At 45.4% G+C, this 15,482-nt stretch overlaps 1 protein-coding gene across 1 annotated transcript in view; it reads right to left on the reverse strand.

Moving 5' to 3' along the window:
- FITM2 (fat storage inducing transmembrane protein 2) overlaps window positions 1-14,979 on the reverse strand; it is a 106,479-nt gene extending 91,500 nt beyond the window's left edge. The window contains exon 1 of the mRNA XM_044089995.1: window positions 14,678-14,979. Within this exon, the coding sequence (XP_043945930.1) occupies window positions 14,678-14,964 (287 nt within the window). The 5' untranslated portion in view covers window positions 14,965-14,979. The remainder of the gene's footprint in view (window positions 1-14,677) is intronic.
- Between the last annotated feature and the right edge of the window lie 503 nt (window positions 14,980-15,482).

The following is a 15,482-nucleotide window of genomic DNA, read 5'->3' on the forward strand; positions in this document are numbered from 1 at the left end:
AAAACACCAATTACTTATAGCCCACAGACTCATGTGTGCCTATCAACTACAGTCAATAGGGTGTTATAACATACCCACCACACCAGTCATAGGTGACTCTGTAGGCGGTCACACTGATGTCCCACTCAGCAGGCTACACAAGGCGATAGTCGCTTACATCTGGCTGTCGGGTAACAGGATCCGCAACATAACCTATGCACCCATGCCACACCTCACCAGGTACAATTTGACTGTCAATCTCCATGTTTGTGTGTCTGCCCTGAGATGTAACTTCCTGGACTACATGTACAGGGACATGCAATAGCTCTCCGGTCTTGTAGCCCAGAATGTATCGCCCAAGCCCTGAGAAGAATTCTGCATTCACCCAGACTGATACCACTGTACAACGACTGAATTTTTCACTTCAACAGTTGCCTATGCTTCTGCTGTCATTCCACAGGCATCCAGTATCTGTCTGCTTTGAATGACATGGTCAACAAAACACGATGCTTTGGCACAGATGACCTGCACCTGTCATCCATGGCATTACAGATAACATGTAAGGCTCTTGCTGCTCCTATACTGCCTGTCTTGGACAGTTTCCAATAACATTCACCACCAGAACAGGAACAGGCAAATAAAACCTGGGGTAATGTTACTCAATGCTTGACATCTTCATCTCTAACGCACTCAGGCGAGGCACTCCTTATAATGGACCACTTCAATATCTCTGCAGTGACTGGGACCTGCCTCTATGCTCTGGAGAGCACACCTGCACTGATAGGTTATACGCAGACCACACCTTTCAGTCATGTAACCAGTTATACGCAGACCACACCTTTCAGTCATGTAACCAGACCACACCTTTCAGTCATGTAACCAGGACCGGAACACCCATGGCGGAGGTGTGTCCATATTTCACAAGGATGTACACACCTCCAGGCTGGTTACTTAGCACAATGCATCAGAGGTGATCCATGTGCAACTAACTGTGGCCAGAACTGCTATACACATTGTAACTTGCTACGGATTCTACAACATACCCCACGGTTACCGACCCTCATTTCTTGGTGTACTGGACAGTAGGGTTCAGACAGGTACTACTGATGTGAGACTGACACTACCCTACACTTAACTGGGATACCTACTCATGTACCGACACATTAGGCCAACGCTTTCTGGGATTCATAACCTCCACTCGGCTGGATCAACCCATACACACCACCACCAAGACCAACAATATCCTAGACATGGACATTACCAACATGTGACTGGTGTTCCACACCTGGGGTTATCCCCTCGTTGGTAGTTTCTGAACATATGCTAATCACCCTTGTTATCCACATCCCGGCACCACACCCTTCACGGAATACACAGTACAACATTTCTACAACGCCTACTTCAGACGTCTTATGACAGTGGTAGTAAACGTCATGACACCCATGCAGATGGACAATGTACTTACAAACGCTGAAACATACACCAGTGCACTTCATTAGCACTTACACGACTGCATGGATCATGCTATCCCAAACAGAGCCATGATGGTACCCACCAGATAATGGACGCCACTCTGGGGGTCCAGTTCCATGGACATAATGTACAACAAAAGGTGGAGGCTGTTGCAAAGTGGAGTACAATCCCATGGGTGGGGTAGCTCACTGGTCAGCCTCAGCAGGAATCCGGGATCCCTTATCACATCCTCCAAAGCTAGCCACGTAAACATTACTGCGACACATTCCAAGGACTACCACAAAGCATTATGGAGGTATGTCAGTACTCGATGGCAATACCCACATCTGCTCTGACATATGAAGGTTAGGCAGGAACATTACAGAACTGACTGATATTGGCAACATCCTGGCAGATAGGTTCAATGCTAACTTTACACCCTCTTACTCCCTACAGGGCCAAAATCCATACAGGAACAATGCAGAGTCCCTGCGGTAACAACTATGCAGTTCCAACCTGCACTCTCTAAGGCCTGGAACACAGACTCCATGTGACCATCCAACAACCCAGGCTGCGATTTACACAAACCTCAGAATGACATGGCTCCCCACTTGGCCACCAGATTCACTAATAGCCTTGTATCAGACATTGTGGCCCCTGAATGGCGCACAGCAACAGTTATCAAACTCCACACAGGTGGCGCCACAATGAACCAGAGGGACTATTGCCCTATACGCCTGACTGGACTGTTTTGCAAGGCTATGGGGCACATCATCATGGAAGTCATTCACAGAGACATTGGGGCCTCCAGACCTTTGTTGCCACCCAGGTTGGATTTGTTAGGGCCAGACCATGGCTCCTACACCTGGTGGACTCCTTTGATACAGTTACCAGGGTAGTTGATGACGGTAAGGGGGTCCACACAGCCTACATTGTCCTCTCATTGGCTTTCAGCACCATTCTCCATTCTGGTATTGACATCATACACATCCACCTGCACATCGACCCCTACGTCTCGGGATGTTATGCAAAGTGGCTTACGGACAGGACCCACACAATGAGGGTAGCATACCGTAGAACCTACTGTAATTCAGTTACATTTGGCGTACCAGAGTCCTCGGTCATAGGGCCCCTCATGTTCGGTATATGCTTCACTGAGGTACAGGCTAGCACAGATGGACTTTCCCTGAATAGGTTTCCAGACGACTGCAAACAAGGAACCATGATTGATCCACCAGCTGATACAGACACCCTCCATAAGGGTGTCACTGTGACGGATACCTGATGTCGATAACATGGCCTCAAGCTGCATGACACAAGGTGCATAGACATCTCCTTTGGATTACACCAATCACCCACTGACTATCACATAGGTGGTAGTCCCCTACATACATGTGACATTATACGGGATCTTAGTACACACGTATATAGCACCCACTCCTTTGATAACCATATTGCCAATGTGGCGTGGATATCCTTCTACGTGGTCATCCTTACCTGTAATGGGTTTGTAGCTGGAACAAAGGCACTCATTGTACCTCTATACTCCCTGACGTATGACACACGTTCAAGGGTACAACACCCCTTTTGGGGTGTAACTTACAGAACAGCAATGGCTTTACACACCACAACATTAACACACCATGAGAATTATTGACAAGGATGACGTATGCGGCACAACTACGGACACCACGACTGTACACATTTGCATACTGCATACTCAGGGGTGACCTCTGCTGAACATACAGGGCCCATGTCCACAAGAATATTTATGGATATACTCTACATAAGCAACATAAGCAAAAGCCACTGAGAGCAACATGCTCATGGATATATGCACAAAAGCAACGATGAGTGGGACGTGCTTGAGGGATACATTCCTGAACCAGAAACTCACCATGCTTTGGAACATGATTCCTATGTACATCAAGCAGGGACACTCACTAGCACTCTTCATGAGATACCTCGATGGGTGGATGGGAGACACACATGTACGCCAGGGATCACTGCAGTGGCTGTACTGTACACAGGTGCAGGTAACACATGACTCTGCTGTTCACAGACAGGACACTACCCTAGGGAGGTGCCACTGGTGAAAACACTGTAGTTGGGCTTACACATGGACTTGGCCAGACAGCATAGTACCTCACTATGAACCTGTGAAGCTATTACATGTCCTTTGTGCATGGATAATTAAGTAGCTCTTTCATTTCAATTAGCTATCATGCGAAGTGTCTCATGACTACAAGCCATATGTATCCTGTTATTGTGTATTGTACATGCCAATAGACGATACCTTTTGTTTGCATGATATAACAGTTATGCTGTGTAAAATATCTGGCATATCTACCTACAATACTGTACATTACACATATTTTAAACATTATCCCATACTGCAAAGCATACTTGCACAGCAGGACCACCTTAGGCATGTTATTCTCGTTATATGCCCATACACATGCCTACTGTGACAGTAAATCAACATATACTATCCCCTGCTATGGCACGTACTTGTTGGACAAACCTTACCACTGACGGCGGGGGGTGTGGAATTGTTGTGTTTAAAGCCCTCATGTAGCATCCCTTGTGGTGTATGAGATGTTTACCTTGTGGCCCACAGCAGGACACACAATTTCTACAAGCATTACTATGCTCAACAAGACACCACTACATAATACCTTTTCCCACTTTATGCATTGCGTACACTTTAATTAATACAAAACAGGCTCTACATACACTAACATACTGAGTGTTCTACATACCTTGTTAGCGTTCAGAGTCTTCGTAAATATCTCTCTTACACCTTTACTGTTTAAACAGTTCTATGGTATGAGCATACGGTTTGAATGTATGGCAAGGCATCCTTATATACGTTGATACATGTAATGTGGTATCCTGCCGCCAATTGGTGTTGCTGAATAAATTATTACATGCACATCAGCTGTGCAGCTACTCCATTCACCAATTACGTGGCAACAGTGGGGTATAACTGAATTCTCCACTTAGGCGTTGCCCTTTTGCCCTACCTTTGGGGAGATGGCCTGTATGTGTTTTGTTGTGAGGAACTGCAACTGCTATTTGGAGAGACATGGATATTTTGAATTCATCTCCCCCGTGGATTGTGTGTGACAGCTAGAGTATGTGGTTCCACATGTGAGTGTACCTGTCATCTCAACCGTCTGATAAGGGACTATTGCAAACAAAACTTGTAACATCGCCGTCTGTTCCATTATACAACAGCTACGATTTCACATGGCGCCATTACAAATGCGTCTCTCACAAGGTATGTTAACGCTTCTGCAGATGTAATTGAGTGAGTGGATGTTTGTGATGTTATTACAGTCTGTATTGCAATTGTTTCGGGTGTGGGAGAGATGTAGGTGGGCGTACATAGCATATACAGGTTTGTGGGGACTGCATTTCTACATATTTCATATATGTGTGTGGGCTCCTTCTCTAATTGAAGACCTATCATTTAGTAGACTGAAACTATGGTCGTTACGGGCTTATACATTGAGCCATTGTTAATTGGTTCCTATATAGCATGCAGGTGAGGCTGATACTTCGATACCGCTGGAAATACATTGATATGTAAGGGAATGTTACTAAATGACAGCTGTCTCGTGTATTTCTGTCACAGATATTTGCACTCATTGCAGTTGTGTTGGTGAATGAACCTCTTTGGCATGGGTTGCCACCTTTTCAAATGGCCATAGTGGGACATTTGCAGGACACACATCAGTGTTTACAGGCCGACACATATCCACGGTCAGTACACAGGATAGAACATACTTTTATCCTAAATATATACTTATTCTTGTAGCACTTTAGCTACTTATGTTTCATGCAACATTTATGTATTTTAGATACAGGAATAACTAATGCAACTATTACATAATACATGGGACATAATTATGTCCTGCAATCTCAGACATTTGCCCGACACAACTGCCAGGGAGAGGCTGTCCCTCAAAGTGGGGCAGGTGGTAACCGTATGCCTACGGCCAGCTATGACCACACCTACCGTAATGATCTACCTCCGAGTTAGCACTAACAGACAAACGATGCAAACACACACACACACACACACACATTACAGTCCCATGGAAATGCACACGGCACCCTCAACACACACATACACAGACTACAGCAATCACAAACACAGTTGAACACAGTATCTACCTGGACCACAGCACCGGCAGCGATAACTAAATGTCCCTTAACATTGTGATAATATAACACGCATTTCTAGTGTTCTGGTACTGTGGTCTTTCAGTCTTTAAGCCTCGTGATTACGTGTGTCAGTATGTGACACATTCGATAGTTGGCAGTATCCTATTTATTCGTACCTCCATGGTTGTGTACATGTCGTTGACTTATCTATATATTTACAGATATAGGTGAATCCGTATATATCAACATATATCACGGCGGTGTATACTGTTTCCTGGACTCCGCACGTTTGTGTTTTAACCTGTCACAATACACACCTGCCGTTGGTACATCTCGGGTAGCTTAGTGTTAGGTGATTGTGTACATGATTGCGTGTTCTACTCCTGGCAGTGGTCGTTTTATCCTTCAGAGCAGGCACTATTAGTACAGGGGTGAATAATGCTAGTTTCACCTGTTCTGGACATCGTTGACCATGATCTGCACGATATTTAGCAAAGCTTAGCCCTGTTTTGCGCATATCCGTATAGTCATGCTTAAATAACGCTTACCAGCACTTGCCAACCATAATCCTGCTAACATGTGCTAAACCTGATCTGATGAACTGCATCCAACATCCATTATTCGTGCCTTCGGGATTACGTCCCTTGCAGGACGTGGAACCAGGAACATGCACGACAGTCAGTGCATTTACCACTTGGGCATCTGGGATTTGTACACGTGTTATGGTGTTTTGTATGTGGACTGTACTACGGCTGTTACTCCATACTGCAATCAAATTTGTAACTCAGTTAGTTTACATATGGATGAGACCTATTAATGGTATGTCCAAGTGAGGTTTAATGGATGTGCAACAGCATATGTCACAGTGAGCCACACACTATAATTGCTACATCTTCTCACAACCATAGGTGGAGCATGCTAGGGTGACAGATACCTGCCCATGCTTTGCCACTACATCCCTGATTACATTATATGGAGCTCCTCATTAACACACCAGGGAATCCATGCAGAGGGTGTGGGAAACAGTGATTACACACATGGATCCCGCAATTGGCTCTGCTCCACTAAGGGACAGTTGGTTAATCGATGTGGTGGTGACAGCAGACACTGTTTGCCTCGGTTGATAAATGGCCTCTGACAATTGGGCATGTACCTACCGATGTACCTAGGAACCTATACATACAGTATCAACATATGAACATATGATGTTAGGTGCATGTACTGTTCAGGTGTTGACATTCCTTGTTCCAATAGCTGTTGTGTGTGCAATGGTTGAGGGCTGCCTATGTAGAATTCACACAGTAGGCCACCTATACATTACAATTTACAGGTGGTCGTGTGCGTGTGCCATCCAGGTTACTGTGTGTGCAGGTGGAGAGGTGTGTCAGTCCGTAGGGGCCTACACTGTCAGTGTATGTGCTATATGTTCCCTCTTTGCCAAGGCGTGGGCATATTGGGCAGACCTCCGTCTGCCTACTGGGGCTGGCAAAGGGTATTCGTGGTCTGAATCCCTCTGTGCCTGTGATGGCCTTGGCAATTGCGGTGGGCTGTGAGGGCCTTCACCATTATGTGCCTGCTGCAGCTGTTTCCGCAGGATCATATTATGTAGCATGGCACATACTATGAAGATGTGGGCACACGTGCCTGGAGAGTACTGCAAGGTTCCACCAGATATGTCCACGCAACGGAACCGTGATTTCAGCATCCCAAACACATGCTCTATGATGATTCTGGTTTGTGCGTGTGCCTCATTATGGCGTTCTTGCATTGGTGTGTGTGCATTTCTGATGGGAGTCATCATCCACAGCTCCAGTGCATAGCCAGCATCCCCCACAAGGTGGCCATATGAGATGTCCCCCCTGACAAATACGTGATACAGCTGTGAGGCACGCCAGATGTGGGAGTCATGGTAGTTTCCAGGGCTGCCAGTACACACATCCATGATAATGCCCTGGGCACTGCACACGACCTGGCAGTTGATGGAGTGGTATCCCTTGCGGTTTATGCAGCGCCTACCATGCTCACCGGGTGGTGACTTGATATGTATGTGCGTGCAGTCTATCGCACCCAGTACTTCCGGGTAGTGTGCCACATGGTGGAAGAGACGCATATTGCTGGCCAACTCCTCCTGTGTTCAGGGGAAGTATATATGCTCATTGGCGTGTGGTAACATGGCATCCAGGAACAGGTGTAGTACCCTGGATGCTGATGCCTGTGAGATCCCCATTATATCTCCAGTTGGCCTTTGAAAGGTACCTGTGGCTAGTATTCGCAAGCTTACACATACCTTCGTGTCCACTGGGATGGGTTCCCCACTGTTGTTTCTGAATCTCAGGCGTGGCCGGCACAGCTCAAGTATTTGCTGTAAGATGTCCCTGTCCACCCTGTAATGCTCTACTATCTCCAGATCATGTAGCCCCGGGTAGGTTACCCTTGGTCAGAACACTCTTCTCCTCCTCCGGGGCCTGCGGTGGTTGTCAGCATCATCCTCCACAACACCTTCAGTCTCGAACACATGGTGATGAATCACAGCTATGGCAGCTCCCAACATGTACATTGTAAAAGTTCCCCGTCTGTTTACACCGATGGTGCAGTGTTTGGGAATACACAGGTGTGTGTGAGGTGCCTTCACACTTTATACTATTGTGCTGTGAACACTGATGATGTCATAGGGTGTGTATGTACAATCGGAGCTACAGGGTATCTTATGTGTTTTACCACAGGTACTGCTATTGTGGTGCCTTTGGTGTTGAATTACATTTAGCTGCCATGGATTACCTCTTGCCCTTCCCTTAACATTTCTTAACATTTCCCCTCCCATTTTCTGGCATGCATCCAGCAGCCTGCTTTCATTTGTACTTTCCAAAACCTTACTTATCTTGCGAAATGTGTTCTATGGCCGATCTACTGCAGGTTTGCTTTGCTCTGCTATGACAGTTCTCTTTTCTTTGCAATCCAACACCTCCCCTATCCTGTTCTGCAGGTTGCTGCGAGCACAGACTTGTTAGCTGCCGTCGTTTGCCCACTGTGAATTAATAGGTGTTAATTGCTCAGTTGTACTCCAATTATCCTACTGCAACATTTCCTTATTTTCTTCCCCTAACCTTCCTGTTTGAGCTATAGTGCGTGGCGCGTGCGTCCGCTTACCGGGTTTCGGGCACGTTTTCATCCACGTACACATGCACTTTCGAGCACCATATGTGCTCTCAGCTAAACGATGTTATACCTACATCCCCACCCCTATCCTGTGGCTTTGCTTAGCAATGGGCAGGCCGGATTTGCATTGCTCCAATGTGCTTACAGCTACAGTGGCACACCCCACTGCTGTCATGTATACCTCCAAATCACTCCTTGGTGTTGTAGCGCTGTGCCGTATGGTACATCCTTAGTCTGGCGGGACATTTGCGATTCACTATTACTTGCCTCATTTGCATAGCACTGACTACTAATTCATAGTTACCGCGCCGAACACTGTCACAGACTCTTAGCAACCCTTGCAGCTTGGTTGTGGTGTACCATGCATACCATTGAGTATTATGGTGAAATCATGATTTGTATTACATTGCCATTTTATGACATTTGCATATATTTTCCTTGTGTTCCCGTTTGCGCACACATGCCCTGCGGTTGTACTTTGCGTTACTGTGGACATGACATTAAATGTTGTTTTTTTAGGTGTTGTGTATCTTTTCTTATGCCATTGGCTGTATATTTAGCCATTGGCATATGTTAACTTTGTAATACATGAGTCTGGTCTGCTTTCATAGCTCCGATGTTCTGTTTGGAAAAATGTAAACCATTTTTTTGTTTACATTTCTGTGGGCTTACGCGACGCCTGCACCACTTAATGAATCGCTACGTACCTTCATTTGCATGGTGCAGTACTGCGCATGGGGTGATTAGCATACCTGAGCAGAGGGCTGCGCAGATCTGGCGTACACTGGTAGTGGACATGAAATTGGATCGTACCTCAATCGCTCGGCGGCCATATTTGGCATTATACCACCTGCGCCTGGCGCAAGCTTCATGTATCCCGGGGTGTGTTTTGATCAAAAATGCTGTACTGAAACAAAGTGATGTTTGCAAAGAATACTGAACTGTACACAGTTGATGACAATGTAACAGATCATGGATGTATCTGAACATGTGCACCTACTTAAAGTACTACCTTTATGTCATATGCTATAAAGGTTCCTGTGACAGCCAATAATTACTTCTGTCAGACCACGTCATCTAAAATAAAATTATAGGAACCACTTGCTAAAAGTTATGAAATTTGTATTCTTCAAATAACATAAATTTAATGAGCAAATAGGTCACTGGCTGGTTATTACTGCCCAGTTTATACAGAAAATTAAAAAGGTGGGACTAAGAGTGTTAAGATTGTACTAAGGTTTTTCTGATGATCCAAATTAATAATTTGAAATACAGCCTAGCACTTGCTCAGACCCAATAGCAAGCACTAATATACCCTGACACGTGACTAAGCAGCTTGCTCAGACCTAATAGCAAGCACTAATATACCCTGACACTGATTGCCCAGCAGGGCAAGGCTCTTTATTCATCCCTCACCAACCAAGTGACTAAGCAGCTCACCCTACTATTCAGGCATGACCAAAGGGCAACTTCAGGTGCACTCTCCAGTCCAGCTGGTGAATCTGGGTAACCTGAGGCAATGTTACAACGGCCTCATGTACACAGACAACCCTCACCTCCTACCCCAAAACACTAACATATGCGAGAGATGCAATTATACAGCCAAACTGGAAGCTAAGCTGTCTCCACCCAAGACTGGAACAGACAGTCAAGAAGAGAAGGTTAACACTTGCACCACACCTCCAGCCGCACACAGACCTACTAAAACAGCACTGGCAAAAAATACACATAAATACACAAAGAGGCTCTAAATAAAAACCTGCAAAAGCATCAGAGACCTCCAAACAACCTACACTTCATCACAAACCAGACAACACAAAAAACACAAAATCAGTGCGCCGCACAATCACAGCCCTTAAGGCGAAATAACATACCTAACACACTATAGAGTCACCTATTGCTAGTCAGGCACACTGATGTCCCACTCACTAGGCTGGACAAGCAGAAGATTACTGTTAGCTGTCTGTCGGGAGGCCGAATCCGCCACATAACACAAGCACTCCGGTCACTCCAGAACAAGTACAAATATGACTGTCATTGTTCATGTTGGTGTGAATGACCTGAGACGTACCTCCCTGGACTACATGAAAAGAGATATGGAAGAGCTCTCTGATTATGCAGCCCAGGCTGGTATGACCGTGACCCTGAGTAGCATCCTGCCCTCAACAAGAATGATACCTCAGTATAAAGAAAAAAATTATCAATTTCAACAATTGGCTAAACTTCTGGTGTCATTCAAAGGGGATCCAGTGTCTCAGCCTGGGCCGACATGCTCGACAAGCCGAGTTGCTTCGCAAGAGATGGCTTGCACCTGTCATCCCTAGGCTTATGAATACTGGCCAAGGCTCTTTCTGCCCCCATAGTGCCTTTTTTAGGAAAGGCTCAAAAGTCAAACCAACCTCCGTAAACAGCACAATTAACAAAAAACTGAGGGTTATGCTACTCAATATCAGGAGTTTAAATCTCAAAATGCACGAGCTCGAAGCACTCCTCAGTATGGAGAACGTCGACATCTGTGCAGTAACTGAAACCTGGTTCAAGACTGCAGACAGCACCCCAGCATTACCGGGCTACAACTCATACCACACGTTTCGGCCATAGAACATAGACCGAAACACAAAAGGAGGTGGTGTATCCATATTCATCGAGGAGACATGCACCTCCAGGTTAGTGGCGTAGCATGATACCTCTGAGATCATCCATGTGCAACTAACATAGGACAAATCTGCAATGCAAATTGTGGCCTGCTACAGATCACCCTCCATGACCCAGGACCACTCCACCTTTCTGGAGACATTGGAAAACATGAAGGTCCTACCGAACACGCTGATATTGGGCAATTTCAATTACCCTACCATTCAATGGGAAAACTACTCGAGTACAAATTCCCAGGCCCAGCACTTCCTGGAATTCATCAACTCAAATGCCCTAGATCAGCTGGTAAACTCCCCTACCAGAGGTGAAAACATATTGGACCTGGTCATCACCAACATGGGCGACAGGTGTTCCACACCGGAGGTCAACCCGTCACTGGTTAGATCAGACCATAAACTAATCACTCTGGATGTCCACACCCCACCACCACCCCCAACTAAGGAAACCACAGTAAAAAGCTTTTCTAAAGCAAACTTCGCCTTACTTAAGACAGAGGTGGTACGTTTCACAGTCCCCACGCTAAAGGATAACGCTGCCCAAGATGCAGAAACCTTTACAAATGCACTCTATGAGCACCTACAAGGATGCATGAATCGTGCCATCCCTAGCAAAATCAAGACTCACTCCTTTAAGAGAAGGAAACCAGTTTGGTGGACTTCTGCAATAAACAGGCTATACAATAGGAGGAGGAAACTAGTTCAGAATCCCAAGAAGGAAAGACATCCCTGATCAGTATCAGTAAGAAACTAAGGTCTCTCATGAAATCATCCAAGGCCAACTTTGAAAGAAAAATACCAAGGATTCAAAAGATAACCACAAAGCCTTCTTTAGCTTTGTTAAGAATCTAAGTGGCAACTCGCAGATATGCACTTAACTAGTGCAAAATAGCACAAAATATACTGAACCTTCTGATATCACCAACCTCCTGGCGGATAGATTCAGTGCAAACTTCACTCCCCTCTCACCTCCAAAAGGGCCCACAACAATACCGGAAAAGTGTAGTGTCCCAGAAATCACAGACGCACAGGTGAAAATAGCCTTTTCAAAAGCCAAAAACACAGTATCAATGGGACCAGATGGTGTTCCCAGGCTGCGTCTTGCACAAACTACAGAACGAACTAACCCCCCACCTGAACACGCTGTTCAACCTCAGCCTTTCCAAAGGCTACATGCCCATAGAATGGCGCACAGCAATGGTTATTCCTCTCCACAAAGGAGGGGTCACAACTGACCCTGGTAACTACCGCCTCATAAGCCTGACTAGCCTGGTCTGCAAGGCTATGGAGTACATCATCATGAAACTTTAACAAAGACATTGGGAACCTCCAAATACTTGACCCAACCCAGTTCGGCTTTAAGGGCAGATCATGCCTACTAAACCTGGTTGACTTCTTCGAGACAGTCACCAAGGCCATAGATGAGGGAAAGGTGGTTCACACAGCCTACCTTGACCTCACCAAGGCTTTCGACACCATTCACCACTCGGGTATTACAGAAAAACTCACCAGCCTGAACATAAACCCCTATGTCACAAGATGGGTTGCCAACTGGCTTACAGACGGAACTTGCATGGTAAGAACAGCAGGCTCTAGGTCCGACTCTAAACCAGTCACAAGTGGTGTCCCGCAAGGCTCGGTCCTGGGACCCCTACTGTTCGGCATATACTTCTCAGAAGTACAAGCAAACACAGGAGGCCTATGGCTAACCAAGTTCGTCTCTGACTGCAAACTGGGAGCCATAATTGACTCTCTGGCTGACATGGACATCATCCAAAAGGGCCTTACTGAGATGGACACCTGGTGTCGAAGTCATGGCCTCAAGCAAAATGCCAAAAAATGCACAGTCATCCCATTTGGGGAAAACAAAACACCCTTGAATTACCACATAGGTGGCAGCCCCCTTAATACAGAAGAGGTAATAAGAGATCTGGGGACCCAGGTAGATAGTAATCTCTCCTTTGACAATCATATTGCCAAAGTAGCTAGGAAATCCTATGTGGCCCATCTAATTACTAGGGTTCGCATCTAGAAATAAAGAGATTATAGTGCCCCTCTACTTGTCACTCATTTAGACCCATCATAGAGTACAATGCCCCATTTGGGATGAACCTCACAAGACACTTCCAACAGCTGGAAAGACCACAAAAGTACCTCACCAAGAGGATTTCTGGCCTCAAACATATGTCCTATGCAGCCCGACTGAAAAAACTCTGGCTGTACTCAGTGGCGTATCGCTTACTCAGAGGTGATCTCTGCCTGACTTACAAAGCCATGCCCAACTCAGAATTGATAGACATGCTCCACCTAAAGAAATCCAAGTCACTGCGAGCCACGTGCTGTAGCGCCACAATAAATAGAACATGCTGGAAGGATAGATTCCTGTCACAGAGACTCCCCATGCTTTGGAACAAAATTCTAAATCACATCAGGCAGAGCCCCTCACTAACACTCTTCAAGAAGAACCTTGACGAGTGGATGGGTAACAGAAAATACACCCCTGGGATCACTTCATTGGCTCTGCTTGACAGAGGATCAGTCAATTAATCAATGGGGCGAAGAAAGCCACACACTCTAGCTAGGCTTATAAATGCCCTCGGGCAGAGAGCCTAGTGCCTACCTATGAACCTATAATGTTGTTGTGTCTTTCGGCTTATCCGGTTAGGGGTCGCCACAGCGGAACTCCGGTCCGCTAATGTTTGGTAGTGCATTTTTACGTGCCGAGTTACCAGCCCTGACGCACAACCTTCAATGAAGGCATGCCTCCACACAGAAGACACTCTAGTTGAGAATCAAACGCGACAACGCTACCGCAGCACCACTAACCTGAGACAAGCTCACCAAGCTATACTCTTTTAATTAGCATCCAGAGATAACGAATTGTTACAGAAGTGTACAATGTTCTGAAAACAGGCTGTACTCACGTCTGTCACAAGAGATACAGGCATGAAAATCAACACACTATACACTGCTGTCAAATGTAGCACAATCACTTTCTTACTGAGCCACTGTATAAGTCACTAGTGCAAAGTTCAAACTGACTCAAGTTCTCACTAGAAGCAAATGGAGAGTGATAGTGACACTGACAGTGCTACAGTCTAACCTTCTGAAAATCAACCAACACTATACAATTCATGAAACATGTTTCCCCACAAGGAAACCACTCTTATAGTTGGTTTATACGTAAAAGAAATAAAAATGAAGTGACAGCAAATAAATAAACATGCTCAATGACAGTACCCACATAACTTCATTCATTTACTTACATGTTTAAAAAGTTGCGTTTAGAGGTGAAATAGAATGGAGGTAGAGTAACTAGTTCTTTAGTTACAGACCCCACCAGCGATACTACTAAAAACCCCAATGGGGCATACTTCAGCAAACGCCCGGGCATAAAAATACTGTAATGTAATAAAGCTGCCATTGTACTGTACCACTGTACGTTGAATACCCAACTGATCGCTAGACTATTGTTTGACGCAACGCAAGCACAGACAAAAAGCAGCCAATAAGAGCTTGGTCTATTGAGCCGGCAACGCCTTCTTGCCGCCATATTCGTTATTCCGACCTGTTGAAAAACGTCCTGAAGGACGTAAAGTCCAACAGTGGTGAAATAAGAAGGTGTTTTTTTGCAGCTTTAAGTTAGTATTAGCTTGTTCGCGTAATACTTTTGTGCCACTAAGTAGTTACAACATTGAGAAATAATGAACAACTTAATTCTAGCAATGAAGTTATGCCCCCCACACACAGTTAAGTTACTAACTGAACGGGGCAGTTACACTTCTCAGCCTTCCTTATCGTTGGAACTTGCCGTACACCCGCAACAATGACGTAACAGTGGCAGTTATTAAAAAATAATAATTTTAAAAGCTTGTGTACTTAGACTCCAAAAATCACGTTTCACTTTAAAGGGAAATGGTATAGAACTGAAATTAGCGCACTAATAAGCTACAAATGTTTTTCCTGTTTTACACAGTGGTGACAATGGGATCAGACCTCTAAGCAGTACTTTTTTGGAGGTATGTACTTATTATCGAGCTTGAGTTACCTTACGAGCTTGAGTTACCTTAC

The sequence above is a fragment of the Protopterus annectens genome, chromosome 12.part0, assembly GCF_019279795.1.
Source record: "Protopterus annectens isolate FY-2018-M chromosome 12.part0, PAN1.0, whole genome shotgun sequence".
Lineage (NCBI taxonomy): Eukaryota > Metazoa > Chordata > Ceratodontiformes > Protopteridae > Protopterus > Protopterus annectens.